The sequence below is a fragment of the Hemitrygon akajei genome, chromosome 14 (genome assembly GCF_048418815.1).
Source record: "Hemitrygon akajei chromosome 14, sHemAka1.3, whole genome shotgun sequence".
Classification (NCBI taxonomy): domain Eukaryota; kingdom Metazoa; phylum Chordata; class Chondrichthyes; order Myliobatiformes; family Dasyatidae; genus Hemitrygon; species Hemitrygon akajei.
In genome coordinates, this window is record NC_133137.1 from 18,827,305 (window position 1) to 18,843,896 (window position 16,592).

Here is a 16,592-nt window from a genome sequence, read left to right on the forward strand (position 1 = left end):
CTCTCCAAAATTTATATGACTCGTTACCAGTTGTAACACACTGGTAGCAAGCCACCTCAACATTGGTTAACTGATTCTGCTGGTGGTACTTACAACAGCGACTCTCTGAATGAGGTACATTCATTAATACTTTGAAAAACTTAACTGAGTTATAAACACGTGCTTTTGCTTTTACAGTATTGTGAATATATGCCCCAGTATACAAAGTGCAGACAATGGCTGGAGAAGAATTGCCCAGAGGAATTTGCAAAACTCAATATAGGTAACAAAAAAAAGAGAAGCAAGCATTTCTTGTAGTATTTTTAAATGTAGATATTCTGTGCTTCTGTCTGTTGATATCAGCTGTTCTGGGAATTTATTTTTTGTAGCCTAACACCAGTTTTATGGTAAATGGTGCATATGCTATGTACTCTATCTGTTCAGAAAATATTAATGCGTTTGTGATTTTTTTTCCATAATGCAACACTCACCTTATTACCAGTCACAGTAGATATCGCTACAACAAAATTGTCGTGAAGGACAAGCTTGTCCATTGGGCTTCCCTCTTATCAAAGAACTCAGCTTCAATGTGTCCAATATTATATGTGTTTATTCCTTCTACCAAGGTGCATGACGATACTCTTCCTCACACTGTATTTCATCTGCTACTTCTTTGCCCCATCTCCTAGTCTGTCAAAGTCCTTCTATAGACTCCCTGTTTCATCAATGTTATCTGCCCCTCCACTTATCATCTGCAAACTTGGCCACAAAGCCATCAATTCTGTCACCCACATCAATGACAAAGCATGCAAGGAAGCATTCCTAATCCTGACCCCTGCAGATCAACATTAGTCACTGGCAGCCAATCAGAAAAGGTTGTCTTTATTCCCACAAACAGTCCTTTTATTTCCACTCTTTGTCTCCTGCCAGTCAGCCAATTTCTATCCATATTAGTATCTTTTCTGTAATACCATGGTTCTTATTTTGTTTAGCAGCCTCATTGGCAGGACCTTGTCAAAGGCCTGCAAATCCAAGTAAACAACATTCACTGGCTCTCTTTTGTCTATCCTTCCTATCATTTCCTCAAATAATTCCAACAGATATGTCAGGCAAGATATCCCCTGAAGAAAACCATACTGTCTTCGGCCTTTTTTAATCATATGCCTCCAAGTACCGTGAAACCTCATAATTAATAGTAGGCTCATTACCAACTACTGAAGTACAGCTAACTGGCCTATAATTTCCTGTCTTTTACCTCCTTCTATTCTTAAAGTCTAGTGACATTTCAATTTCCAGTCCTCCAAAACCATTCCAGGATCTAGTGATTCTTAAAAGACCACTACTGATGCCTCTAGCAACCTGTTTTCAAAACCTTGGAATGTAGTCCATCCAGTCAAGGTGACTTGTCTACCTTCAGATCTTTCAGGTTCCAAAACACCATCTTAGTAATAGCAACTCCACTCACTTTTGCCCTTGACACTTGAGTTTCAGGCACACTGTTGGTGTCTTCTACAGTGAAAAATTGTGCAAAGTACAATTAGTTTCAACCACTGTTTCCTTGTTCCTGCATTGTTAACTCTCCAACATCATTTTCCAGCACTCTAAAAACATCTTTTGTCTCTCTTTTGCTCTTTATACGTATATCTGCAAAAATACTTTCAGTATTCTCTTTTATTTTATAAGCTAGCTTACCTTGATATCTTATGTTTTATCTCCTTTTTGTTTTTAGTTGCCTTCTGTTTGTTTTTAAAAGCTTCCCAATCCTCTAGTTCATCACTGTATTTTGCGACATTATATGTCCTCTCTTTTGCTTTATGCTGTAGTTGTGCTCCCTGTCAGCAACAGTTGCATCATCCTCTGTCTAGAATACTTCTTTAGGATGAATATATCATGTACCTTCTGAATTTCTCCCAAAAACTCCAGCCAATGCTAATCTGCCATCATCACTGCTAGTGTCCCCTTCCAATCAACTTTGGCCAGCTCCTCTCTCATGCCCTGTAGTTCCCTTTACTCCACTGTAATCCTGATTTTATCAAATTTTACCTTTTTCCCCTCAAACTGCAGGGTGAATTCTATCATATTAAGATCACTGCCTCCTAAGGGTTCCTTTACCTTAAACTCTGGTTTGAACCAGACAAAACAGCTTTGAAATTGTTTGAGCCATCTGAATCTGGTTCTACCTAGCTGAATTTGGTTCTATCCAAGTGAAACCGATAGGCATACTAGCTGGAAGGGAATAGGTGAAGCCAGGTGAGGCAGAAGTGGAGGGGAATGAAGTGAGAAACTGGGAGGTGATAGCTGGAAAAGGTAAAGGGCAGAATAAAAAGAATTCTGCTTGGAGAATCGTGAAGAGATTATTTTGTTACTGACGAAACAAAGACTTCAAATGTTTTCCTTTCAAAGTTTGAACTCATTGTTATTAATTGAATGGAATGACAGAAATAATATTGTGCATTTCTCCAAAATGTCAGCTAATTGATATTTTAATCATTCTGTTTCCTTTTTCTCCAATGTGATCATTATTGATTCTAAAAATAGACACAATAAAAATATAGGATGTTCATCACAAATTAACAATCAAAAATTTAGAAATGGATCACATCAAATCAATTCACCACATTGTATAACATATTTTCTATTTTCTCTTACTTGAACTTTCATCAGTGGTGTTGCGAACAATTTATTAACAGTGTATATATAAACTTAGGGGGATGTGGGAATTAACTATCTTTGTTTGCCAAACAGACTGTGGTTGTTAAATCAGCCACTGAAGGACCCATCAGAGCTTTCACATCAGACAACCCTTTTCCCTCACTTTGCAGAAATGAGAATAACTTGCCTTTAAAGTCTTTGCCCTCTGCTACCTGCTCCCCTTCTCTAAAAATATGGACTGCCCAAGGCCTGCCTCTCCAGGTCTCCCAACCTATCAGGCAGCGTGACTTCAGTCGCATCACAGCTAGTCTGGACTAACTTGACATCCTTACTAGCTGATTGGTCAAAACACCATTCAATCAGCGTAACTTTCCCCAAAACGTTTACAGAACTCAGCACTCTGAATAACAGATCATCGGGAATTCGGACATCCACCCCACTCAAAGCATTATTTGTGGATAATCTCTTTGAATCGCACCAAACCTTAATCCCTGTGGCGTACAATAAAGTACCTTCGTCCCATTCCCCATCACTAGTTTAAAACACAGGCTTAAACACACAAACCGCTTAATCGACTCTAAAACAGCAGTCACACAGCATTTGAGAAATCTCCGGACGAAGCTGCCACAAACCTCACTGGGCTTGTAAGCAAACTTGGCTCGTTAGCCAGCTCTGTTAACAGCCACAGGACTCAGTGGTGAGAAGGCCACCCTTCATAAAATTGAACATCAAGGGTTGGTATGATTTGGGATTCAAACAAATGGGAATGTGGTGATGTTCCAATTAAAGAAACCTAAATTTGAGCGAATGCTGTGTAAATACTGGCCATACACAATTGTCGGCAAGAAATAACAGAACGTACACTGCATAAAATTATAAAGTATATATATTTACAAATTTTAGTTTTATCAAACAGTTAGTAGGAAAGAGAAAAGAAAAAGAAATAAAAAGGCCCATTACAGTTAAACCAGTCCAAATGTGCACATTAAGTTAGAGCTCTTCGTGGAGTTGGCGTTTACTTGCACTGGACCCACACGCCACACTCCGGACTTCGCTCGAAATCCATCTCATACAAATGGGCTCTCCCTCCAGAGTTTTGGATCTTTCTCCTGTCCTCACTGCAAGTGCCACCAAAAAATAACGACCCTGAACCAGATTAATGTTTGTCACAAATCTCTCTTCTCCCCCACCCCTTCCCGCTCTCTAGAACTTTCTCCTGACTCTACCATCCTGATTGGCTGACACATACATTCCTAGGTTGAGCAGCAAGGCTTCTTATGTCTAGCCGAAACCAAAACTTTCTGCCAGCAGGACACAGTGTAAACTGCTATCTACAGCATAGCAATAGAAATCTTAGCCAGGGGATTACAGAAGTTTGCAGGTGATATAAAGATAATGTGGAGAAGCAAATGGTTCTGTCAATCAACCTTCCAACGTTAATTTGGTTAAAGTGATGAATAATTTTCTTTTTTTAGCTGAAGTGTAAGAGATGAGTGGGACCCAAGACTCCTGCACTTCCTGCCCAACGGTAGTAGTGAGAAGAGAAGGAGGCAGGTCAAACACAGGCAGGCGGCACTGAACACTTGTTCATTTTTCACTCTGGTCCTCAACAATTTTAATCTTGCTCGATGCTTTAATTGGCACGGAGTAATGGAGCTGACCATGTGCTATCTGATCTCAGTGCAGCTCACACCACCAGCTTGGCTGCCCTGGCTGGACCTGCACTCTCAAGAGTCTAGTTTCCCGAATCCCTCAGGAGATTGAAAAAGTGCCAGACTGTTTAATCAGTTCAAAAGTATGTCCTTAAAAGGGGAATTACATGCTGCTGACTGTGGTGATAGCAGTTCAGAAGTATACTAGAGTATCTAGTAGTTTTGTGAGCTGTCTGCAACAAATCGCCATTAGCCACGGGTGCCATCTTGTGCAGAAAAGGATCTGGAAAGAATAAATAGGAAGGGCTTTACCTCCTTATAGGAAATCAGATAACATAGGTTAAAACTAAAAGCTTCAGGGTAAGAGTCCGCAAGTTGCTGTTTGAAAGGGTGGTAGAACCAGAATCCCCCAACGCATTTTTAAAAAGTAGTTGGGTATGACTGGAAAAATATTAACTATATACTGTCTGAACCTAATGACTTTGAATAATACAGAATTTGTAAGAGTGTGTTTGTGAATTTCTAGTTCAATATTAACTCTTTCAATCATTCTTCTTCCACTTTACATTGATGTAAAGACTAATTAAGTAATTCAATAGTTTTATTTAAAAAACAGTCTTGATCAACCAGCCTATATCAACCTAGTACAGGTGTCCCCCGTTTTTGGAACGTTTGCTTTACGTCAAGTCGCTGTTACGAAAGACCTACATTTCAAAGTGGGAAACTTTGTCACATGGTGCGAGCAGAATCATCTGCAGCTTAATGTGAAAAAGACTAAGGAGCTGGTGGTGGACCTGAGGAGGGCTAAGGCATCGGTGACCCCTGTTTCCATCCAAGGGGTCAGTCTGGACATGGTGGAGGATTACAGATACCTGGGGATACGAGTGGACAATAAACTGGACTGGTCAAAGAACACTGATGCTGTCTACAAGAGTCAGAGCCGTCTCTATTTCCTGAGGAGACTGAGGTCCTTTAACATCTGCCGGACAATGCTGAGGATGTTCTACGAGTCTGTGGTGGCCTGTGCTATCATGTTTGCTGTTGTGTGCTGGGACAGCAGGCTGAAGGTAGCAGACACCAACAGAATCAACAAACTCATTCGTAAGGCCAGTGATGTTGTTGGGGTGGAACTGGACTCTCTGACGGTGGTGTCTGAAAAGAGGATGCTGTCCAAGTTGCATGCCATCTTGGACAATGACTCCCATCCACTCCATAATGTACTGGTTAGGCACAGAGACTCATTCCACCGAGATGTAACACTGAACGTCATAGGAAGTCATTCCTACCTGTGGCCATCAAACTTTACAACTCCTCCCTTGGAGTGTCAGACACCCTGAGCCAATAGGCGGGTCCTGGACTTATTTTTTCCACTTGGCATGATTAACTTATTATTATTTATGGTTTTATATTGCAATATTTCTTCACTATTCTTGGTGGTGTGGCTGTAACGAAACCCAATTTCCCTCAGGATCAATAAAGTATGTCTGTCTGTCTGTGTTAGTTACCTGTTTTCGCTAACAGAAGGTGTTTTCACTGTTACAAAAAAAGGCAGCGCGCGAAAAAGACAGCGTGTGAAAAAAGGCAGAGCGTGCCAAGCAGACTAGCTCCTCCCCCGAACTGCATTCTAGCCGGCATTGCTTAAACACGTGCCTGTGAGCATCTGTGCTTTATGTCGATTTATTTTGTGCATCCGTTAGCAAGATGAGTTCTAAGGTATTGGAAAAGCTTAAAAGAGTGCATAAGGGTGTTACACTTAGCGTAAAACTAGACGTAATAAAGCGTTTGGATCGTGGTGAATGAAGTAAGGATATAGTGAGTTTGGATAAGGGTTTGTGGAAGTTGACGAAGATGATGTTGAAGAGATTTTGGCATCCCATGACCAAGAACTGACAGATGAAGAGCTGATGAAGAGGAAAGGATAACGAAGCCGAACGCAGTAGCGAACGGCGCGAAAGTGAAGTCGTCCAGGAACTGAACGTGAAGCAACTGTGTGAGATTTTCACTATGATTGACAACGCTGCAATGATTGCAGAAAAGTATGACTTTAATTTTGAAAGGGTACGTAGGTTTAGGGCAGGTTTGCTGGATGGTTTGAGTGCTTACAAAGAACTGTATGATAGAAAAATGAGCAAGGCTAAACAGTCAAGCATACTGTCGTTTTTCAAGCCTTCCACATCAGCCATAGCAGACGACAAAACTCGACCTTCAATATTGAGGCAGGCAGACATAGAAGAAGGTGACCTGCCTGCCCTGATGGAAACAGACGACGATGAGATGACACCCCAGTGTCCCACCACCCCAGTCTACGACGACTCAGCCTAACGCACCATCATCAGTGTCCTCACTGTCTTCCCGATTCCAGTAAGTGAAACTACACTGGGCGTACATTATTTCTAGTTTATATAGGCTGTGTATTTTTATGTGTTATTCGGTAACTTCATAGCTTAAAGGTTACTGGAAAAAGTGCTTCTGCCAGGAGCTCTTCTGCCGAGTGTTTTTGCTGAGAGTGAGCGCTTCCGTGAGATTTTCGCTTTGGTAGACAGCAATAATTGTAGAAAAGTTTTCCTACATTATATATGCTGTGTATTTATCAGATCATTCCTGCTTTTACTATATCTTACTTTTATTTTAGGTTTTATGTGTTATTTGGCATGAGTTGGTAGGTTATTTTTTGGGTCTGCGAACGCGCACAAATTTTTCCCATAAAAATAAATGGTAATTGCTTCTTCACTTTACGACATTCCGGCTTACGAACCATTTCATAGGAACGCTCTACCTTCGAATAGCAGGGGAAACCTGTATACAGTTTGAAATCTGAACCTTTTATTGTTTAAAAATGATCAGATGTGATTTTTTTCCATTGAGAATTAACTTTGATATTTTACTTTTTTAAAAGCAGATCAGTCCCCACAGCAGGATTCAGGAGGAGGAGAGCCACCATCTGGCGAGGAGGAAGAAAAGAAAAAACAAAGACGAGGTTACTTCACCAATATATAATTTTTTACAAATACAGTGAATTCTGGTTAACTGGGACACATCAAGACCAGTACATTTTGGCCCAATTAAGTGGCTGCCCCAATTAGCGGACGTTTCATGGAATTAGTCAAAAATGTATAAAAAAAGAGAAACTACCATTTAACTAAGTAACAAATTGGGTATTTAAATGAAATACAGAACAAATTAGAACACTAACAATACCACTACAGTACTATAAAAGTGTAGTTCCTAATAGTTATCAACAGAGCAAATCATACAATGTACACTACCATATTCTTTTGATTAACTAAAAATGAAAAAAACTCTATGCTGGCACTTAGTACAGATAATGGACTACCTTTATACAATGCTTTTGACGATTGCATCCTCCAAACCTTCATTTGCACTAATTTAGCCATCAAAGCCAATTGTTTTTCCAAAGATTTATTTTTAAGAATTTACAATACATTTCTAAGAAACTCCTGAGATTGCTAAGTAAGTAATGAAGAATATAGATCATATCAGTGTCACGGAGGTATACAGTTGTAGTGTACATCCTGAATTTAAATGCAACTTCTGATGTTAGAATGTAATTGTCCATGCAAAAAAAAACTCAGTCTTATAAATTCCCCTCTAAATGCTGACTAACTGCAAAACACATTCTATCCATTTAAATTAAGCTCCTCCTGAACTCTTTTTTTTTACCCATCTGTACTCTAAATTTCTGGGAAGAAATGAGTCATTTCTGTAACTTTGAATAGCTTCAGTTTAAACATAGATGTATTAGTACTAAACTGCATACACATCTATCATACAATTGTGTTAAGGTCGGCTATGTGCTAATAGCTTATTTTTGTTTTGCTGGTAATTTGGCTTTATTAATGCCATTGTTTAACCCCTGATAACCTGCATCTTCTCTGCAAAGCACCAATCGCAAGAGAAAAATGACTGGAATGTTTTAGGCTTGCATGCATTTTCCATTTGTCACTTTTCAAAGCAAATTTTGTCTCATATAATCTGATGCTGTTGCAAGTGAGCTTGGTTGTCAGAATGCAGCTGCCTTTCAGAATATTGCCAAATCAGAGTTCTGTGTTTCTGCATCTCAATTTATAATTTTCTCCTGAAGATGAAGTTGTTGACCATTTGCTGAATAGACAATCTCCAATGCATGGACCAAATCACAGTTATTGTATGTGAGCCCAAGAGTGAACGTTGGCAATTCAAATGTAAAGAAGGGTTAGATCCAGCCTGTTCCTTTCCTCACTCATCATTGGCATTTAAGTAGTTCCATAGATTCACTGGATCATAACCAGAAGTTTAAGGTTAATGGCACAAAGGAGAATTGGATCACCACATTTAACTTTCTTAAGTTGTGATTAAGAAAAATTACTACAGATACTGAAGTCTTCAATAGCTTTCTTGATCTTGCAAAGCCCATCTGTTTTAATAAGTCTTGCAAGCAATCTCTACATCATTTGTTCTACCTTAAGAAATTATATTTAAACAAGACCAGCAGATGTGTAGAAATCCTTGTAACCATTTTGTGATTTTGTTTTTAGGAATACACAAGAGTCTATAAGATTGTAATAATTCTTGATATGTTGACATCTTCAAAGGAAATCTTGTACAATCTTTCCATCCATTTGTAAAATGTGGTTTTAAAGATTTACTGTGATAAACATTGCTGATATATCATTTTCTTCCTCCATATATAAGGCTTAGTTTAAAATATTTAGCAGAGACATGATTTGCACTTTTTAAGTGATAAATAACTTAATGTATCAATCAAAGATGCTGCGCAAAGTTATATTTGATCCAACCCGAAGTAAGTTTGGACTTCTTATGTCCATAAATAAAACAAACGTAGCACACAGGAAATGGAACACGTGTTCTAAATTAATGTTTCCTATTCATTTTTAAGGTGGCAGGGGTATAATTAAACAAAAAAAGAAGACAGCACCCCAGAAGGTTACAATAGCAAAAATTCCAAGAGCAAAAAAGAAATATGTAACAAGAGTCTGTGGCCTTGCAACTTTCGGCAAGTATTTAATTTTATTTATGTTACTGTCATTTTAATATTCCCCTGTATATAAAGTGAATAAAATATGAATTGGTATTTTCTGTACATTACCCCAATCTATTTTCAATGTTTGTCTCCTGTCAAAATAATTTTGAAATGTCATGGCAGTTGAACAAAAAATATCATATAATAAATTATAGACAGAGAAAAAGCTCATGGATTAATTTTCATTCTCGCTATTATCCCATTCCAATCTATATTCAGTAAAATTGTCACTTCAAAATGAAAGAATTTCATGGCAGTTGAGCAAAATATCATATAGTTTAACAGACAGAGAAAAAAAACTCTTGGATTAACTTTTATTCTTGTTATTATCCCAGACAACATTATCCTAAACTTGGAATCTTGTTCATTCAGCCCAAAATCTTAATTGAAATAATTGTTAATGGTTACTTGCATATAAGCAGAGATTGAACTTAAAGAAGCCCAGCGATTCTTTGCTCAGAAGTTCTCCTGTGGAGCCTCAGTTACAGGAGAAGATGAAATCACAATTCAGGGTGATGTTACAGATGATATCCTGGATGTTATTCAAGAGAAATGGCCAGAGGTAAGATTAATGTTACTTGGATTCAGAAAAACTTCAACTATTTCTGGGCTTGTGATTGTCAAGATGTCTGAGAGTGAAGCTGATTAATACTCTGAGTGTTGTCCTCAGAAGGAAGCTGTTTGGTTGTTGTGGGTGTTCAAAGATTGCGATTTGTGTGCATTACAGTACAGTAGAATTTTTCAGTATGAGTCTTCCAGTATGTAATGAGGAAAACTCTTCCGGATGTCTCTAAGTTGGTATTTGGAACATGTGATAAGTTAAAATTCTAGCTAATTGGATTTGGTCATTACACGCACCCCTCATACAAACTCTTCTCCCTCCTGCCATCTGGGAAAAGGCACCGAAGCATTCGGGCTTTCATGACCAGACTGTGTAACAGTTTCTTCCCCCAAGCTTAAGACTCCTCAATACCCAGAGCCTGGACTGACACCTTACTGCCCTATTGTCCTGTTTATTATTTATTGTAATGCCTGCACTGTATTGTGCACTTTATGCAGTCCTGGGTAGGTAGTCTAGTGTTTGTTTTTTACGTAGTTCAGTCTAGTTTTTGTACTGTGTCTTGTAATACCATGGTCCTGAAAAACGTTGTCTCATTTTTACTATGCACTGTACATAGCAGTTATGGTCGAAATGACAATAAATGTGACTTGGCTACAAGTTAGAGTAAAAATATATCTTTAAAGTTCAGGTTTTAACAGTGGTGGTGGAAGCACAGAAATTATTTGGATAATGTTGAGTACATTAATTATTTGCAGATGCATTTTTTGGCATAAGTTGTTTAATGTGCTTCTTTTAAATGCAAAGCTTGAAAATGCTTTTTGGTTGTTTTGAGAATTTGTTCTTCCCAGAGTAAGTAACTCTGGAAAAGGTCTTGGTTGGAGTTTCCTTGATTTAATCAGCTTTTTGGATGTGGAAGACAGGCATCAGGTGAGGTACAGTGGGCTGTAGTGTAGACAGTGAACTGCTAAAGGCAAGACCCTTAATAGTGTTGCTCAGTAGAGAGATCTTGGCATCCAAGTTCATAGCTTCTTGAAAGTGGCTATTCACTTTGATAGGGTGAAGACTTATGGAATGCTTGCTTTTATTAGTTGAGGCATTGAGTTCAAAAGTCAAGGCTATCTTACAACTTTTTAGAACATTGGTTCAGCAATATCTGGACTATTGCATACAGTTCTGGTTGTCTCACTAAAGGAAGGAAGGATTACTTTGGCTTTGAGACAGTGCAAAAGAGTCTCATGATGGCAGTGAATGAGTCTCGGGCATTTTGCACTGGAGTAGCTGTCAATGGCTTTTGAATTGTTTTTAAATGTTTTTGGTGGTTGAATAATTAAACAAATAAAGTTTTAAATGTCAGAATACAATTACATATAATTTAAATGTTTTCCTGCACTTCTGGCACAAAGACTGCAATAGCCCTCTCTAGTTAACAGCTGTTCTAATGAACTCATTGGTAAGTACAGTAGTGGAGCAGGGGGCCAGCTGAACATGTCAGAAATGAGCTAAGCGGCAACTGGCTGATTACTGGCAGTTCCCAAATCAATTCCTGTCAAACTGCATGATTTAGCATACAGCTTAACCTCCACTTTATTGAATGTTCATTGAAAAACAATTTATTCAGCAATTTTATGTTTTCTCCTCAAAAGAAACATCTTTTAAGCATTTGTAGATGTCAATCACAATAGATCTTTGTCCTTGATTTTGCTGTTGTAATGGATTGAATTGAATTGACTTTATTTCTTACATCCTTCGCATACATGAGGAGTAATAATCTTTACTCCATCTAAATGTGCAATTTAGAGTAATTTTTAATAAGTAATATGTACAACAGGACAGTCAATATAACATAGAAATACAGTTGTGTCAGCATGAATTAAGCAATGTAATGGCCTGGTGGAAGAAGCTGTCCTGGATCCTGTTGGTCCTGGCTCTTATGTTGCAGTACCGTTTTCCGGATGGGAGCAGCTGGAACAGTTAGGGTGACTCAGGTCCTCAATGATCCTTCAGGCCCTCTTTATGCACCTGTCTTTGTAAATGTCCTGAGTAGTGGAAAGTTCACATCTACAGATGCACTGGGCTGTCCGCACCACTCTCTGCAGAGCCCTGCAATTGAAGGAAGTAACAGTTCCCATACCAGGCAGTGATTTAGCCAGTCAGGATGCTCTCAGCCGTGCCCCTGTAGAAAGTTCTGTGGATTCGTGGGCCCATAACAAACTTCTTCAACTGTCTAAGGTGAAAGAGACACTGTTATGCCTTTTTCACCACACAACGGACCACGTGACATCCTCAGTGTTTATGCCAGGGAACTTAAAGGTGTTCATCCTCTCAACCTCAGAACCATTGATGTCAATAGGGGCTAGCCTGTCTCCATTCCTCCTGTAGTCCACAACCAGCTCCTTTGTTTTTGTGACATTGAGTGAGAGGTTGTTTTCTTGACACCACTGTGCCAGGGTGATGTCTTCTCTGTAGGCTGCCTCATTATTATTTGAGATTAGGCTAATCTGTGTAGTGTCATCAGCAAATTTAATTAGCAGATTGGAGCTGTGGGTGGCAACACAGTCATGGGTATACAGAGGGTAAAGGAGGAGGCTTGGTACAGAGCCCTGAGGGTGAGAGGGGCAGAGGTGAGGGACCCCACTCTTACCACCTGCTGGCAATCTGACAGGAAGTCCAGGATCCAGCTACACAAGGCAGGGTGAAAGCCGAGGTCTCTGAGCTTCTTGTCAAGCCTGTAGGGAATTATGGTGTTGAATGCTGAACTGTAGTCTAAGAACAGCATTCTCACATAAGTGTCCATCTTCTCCAGATGTGTGAGTTTGGTGTGTAGAATTGTGGCTATTGCGTCATCTGTCAATCAATTGTGTTGTTAGGTGAATTGTAGGGGGTCCAGTGTGGGTGGTAGCATGCTGCAGATGTAGTTCTTGACCAGCCTCTCAAAGCATTTACTTATTATTGAGGTGAGTGCAACAGGACATAAGTCGTTCAGACTTGTTACCTTGGTCTTTTTAGGTACCGGAACAATGGTAGATGTTTTAAAGCAGGAGGGCACTCTGTACTGGGAGAGGAAAAGATTAAAAATGTCTGTAAACACACCTGGAGTGGCACGATGCAATGAAACTACTGAATTTTGCTATTATCGAATCTTTAAACTGACAGCAACTTCAAGATTTCTGCAGTTGTGTGATCTAACTTAAATTTCTTAAATTTTCTATCAGTGTTGTAGTCTCCGTCCACCCACACAAAAATCAAGTGAAATTAATTGATCTGACTAGAACTTCTGCTATAAAATGAATGTGGTTTGCTACAAATTATAGTATAAACTTTGTCCTTTATTCCTGAAGGTCTGATAGCGATTTTAAAACCATTTGGCTACTTGGTCAGATTGATATCACAGTAGCCGAAATCCTGGAACAGATACCTGACAGCAACAGTTGGAAAAGGGGTAAACCATTTGACAAAGATCAACCTGGAATGTGGAGGAACACATTGCAAATAACGTTGTGGTTACTGCAACTCTGAGAAAGCAACATTTATACTATTTCGAGCACTTTTGCTAGAAGTGCTTATTAGATAGGTGTTAACCATGGAAAGAGGAAGTCAAAGCTAGCATTGCAAATTAAAAATACTGTAAGCAGAAATGGTCAGAAAGCTGAGCAGCTAAAGATATTGAATAAAATAGAAAAATGCAAGCGTTTGGATGGCAAGCAGGAGCAATTGTATCAAAAAGTTAAAGAATGGTGGTATAGCATGTAAAAACACTAAAGAGCAAGAACAGACAACTGGACCCTTGAATCTGCTCCACTATTCAAATAAATCATGATTGATCTGATTATAGCTTCAATTTAGCATTCCATGGTGATACTTCATACCTTGCATATCAAGTATCCATTTACCTTTGCCTTAAAAATATGTACTATTTTCCACCACGCTTTGAGGTAGAGAATTCCATAAATTAACATTTTTTAAAAATCACTTGTCTAATTTGTAGCCCCTTATTTTAAACAAAGTGGGTGTGGGATAATCTTCCAGCTTACTAATATCCTTCTGTAAATAAGGAGAGCATTGCTGCATGCATACATTATTGTGGTCTTATTGACGCTCTATGTAACTGAAGCATAAACTCGGTAATATTCAAAATTTCCACCAGCAAAAAAGAGATAAACATTTTGTTAGTTTTCTATTTATCTGCATAATTGCCTTTTGAAAGTCATGCACTATGATACCTGGATACTTTTACATCTCAGAACTCTGCAGTCTCTTACCATTTAGGTAGAATCACTGATTTATTTTTCCTAACAAAGTGGATAATTTCAATTTTCCCACATTGATCATTTAGCATATTTGCCCTCTTACTTAATCCCTTTGTTGCCATCACATTTTCTCTTCTCAACTAGATATCAGTGTTAGTCAAAAATTCATTTCTGTGAAATTGGACTATAAAGTTTTATTATAACTGTTCTCACACCAGCACAGAAGCATTATAGCATCAGTGGGTGTAAGGTTTGGAAATCTGCTGTTTTGGCTCCTTATTCTTTTTTTAATCCTTTCTGCTAAAATAGCTACAAAACTTTATCACTTGCCCATAGGCGGTGATAAATAAAACTTCAGAGAGCAGAATATTTCCTTCCCTTTTTTATTTTCCCATGCTGCAAAATTCAGCACATTCCAGTAAGTGACTTGTTCAATCCGCTATTTTAAACCTTGTCAATTTTCTTGTTTCTGAATGTTGATTATTCTTGCAGGTGGATGATGACTCCATTGAAGATCTTGGAGAAGTGAAGAAGTGACCTGCACTTATATTGCTCACTTCACCTGGCGGAATAAATTTTGGCCAACAGTGAAAAGGCTTTTTATTACAGATATCCTCTCTAGTCAAACGCCCTCAATGGATTTGAGGCTATTTTCTTGTACTTTGGTTGCCAAAGCTCCTGTGAAAATTCTGGATTATGTTTTTAAAAAAACATTGTGTGCACTAAGATCCTTAGTTTAATAAAATATCTGTTTTGATCTCTTGTGGATCATTGTATCTCAACATTGTTAGTTTAACACATTGTGGTTCTGTGTCACAAATCAGACAGCACAAGGATGTGAATTTTGTTCATACATGCAAATACAATAAATGAGAATACATTAACCCTTCCAGTAGAATTCTTGTACTGTGGGAGCTAGGTAATTGGTTTATAACTGACAGCTGTGCATGAAAGAGTGGTCGGTGAATTGGAGTTACTTGTGCAAGAGTGATCAAGTTCATTAGCAAATATTGTACCTTTTGAAGAGTGAAGTTTAACCAAAGACCAAGATTGTCACTTTCATTAAATGGCTACCTGAAGGACTTCCAGCAAAATGGAACGTAGCAGCAGAGAACGCCACACAAGGAATATCAGTAAACAACAGTCTCACAAAATATTCTGCTGACGGTAATAAATGTATTGTAGCGGACTAGCACATTGATAAGCATTGTCCTTGCCCATAACTGCCTATGCATCCTTCCCTGAGCAACACTTCAATAATTCTTGTCTGCTGCATTCGTCAGTGATAGACTGAGTAATTACTCTCCTAAATGGTAGCTATCATCAGTAGCCAACAGAAACTGCAACAGTAGAATTAGCTCTCCCTTTTGGTGAATGCTTCTTCAGTACTAAGTTGTCAGCTGAAGAGAGGGTAGCTCTGGACAGTAACTGGTGAGTGAATCTTCCAGAGTAAGGCCCACTATTCCACCATGTTTAAGGAGGTAAAAGGATTAGTTAAGGTTCGTGGGAGCAAATCAAGAAAAGAAAGGAGGGGGAGATCGCCTTTAAATCAGAACTACATTGAACAGAGTTGATGTCAGGAAGCTTTCCTTCCATGGTCTTACTAAGGGCGTCAAATGTTACAGGGGGAAGGCAGGAGAATTGCAAGGGATAATAAAACGGCCATGATGGAATGGTAGAGCAGACCTATGGACCGAATGGCCTAATTCTGCCTCTGTGTTTTATGATCTTCATCAATGCTGAACTTATACCAGTGAGGGGGCCCATAACTAATAAATAACTGATGCTACTGAACGAGGAAGCCTGTCATCCAGCAAATGCAGTTGAGGATGAATCTTCCTGTGACAGATACATCAGGAATTGTCAGGACCCTTCTGTGATATCCAGGCAACACTATCTACAATAACACTGTTGTAAATGCCATCTGCAAACTTAGTAACCCACCCCTCCATTTACTCCTCCAAGTCATAAATAAAAATTACAAGGCAAATTTAAATGAGGCATGGTGATGAGAAGGGTCTGAGGTGTGCATGAATAGCTGTGGAAGGTTGGCAGCCAGGTAGAGCCACCACCTCAGCTCTAGAGACCGTGGGTTCAATCCCAACTTCCACCGGATAGAGTGGATGTTCCCAATAGTAGGTGCAATGGCAAAACCAAAGCAATTGCCGCTGCCTGCGACCCTACCGATTTGATATACTTACATGGTGTGCCACCAGCTCCAATGATTGCTCCGAAAGTCAAATCCTTTATTAGCAATTAACAAACAAAATCTTGAAGTGGTCAAACTTAAGTGTGTCCAAATAAGCTAAGTGCAATTGAATGATATTGAGCGGTCAGCAAAAGATACACCATCTAGTGGTCCAAAGCTACAAATTACAGCAAACAAAGCACAAATATGTGTCTTATTCCCTTTGCTTTTTCCACACCCTCACTCGTGACTAATTACCATAATAAGCACA

At 39.0% G+C, this 16,592-nt stretch overlaps 1 protein-coding gene across 3 annotated transcripts in view; it reads left to right on the forward strand.

Annotated features, from left to right (window-relative positions):
- denr (density-regulated protein) overlaps positions 1 to 14,890 on the forward strand; it is a 32,889-nt gene extending 17,999 nt beyond the window's left edge. For 2 of the 3 annotated variants that reach the window (XM_073065541.1, XM_073065542.1), the window contains 5 exons: positions 178 to 262; positions 7,180 to 7,260; positions 9,181 to 9,297; positions 9,747 to 9,886; positions 14,626 to 14,890. In XM_073065541.1, the coding sequence (XP_072921642.1) occupies positions 178 to 262; positions 7,180 to 7,260; positions 9,181 to 9,297; positions 9,747 to 9,886; positions 14,626 to 14,670 (468 nt within the window). In that variant the 3' untranslated portion in view covers positions 14,671 to 14,890. The remainder of the gene's footprint in view (positions 1 to 177; positions 263 to 7,179; positions 7,261 to 9,180; positions 9,298 to 9,746; positions 9,887 to 14,625) is intronic. The other variant, XM_073065543.1, reaches the window with a different exon arrangement.
- The last annotated feature ends 1,702 nt before the right edge of the window (positions 14,891 to 16,592 follow it).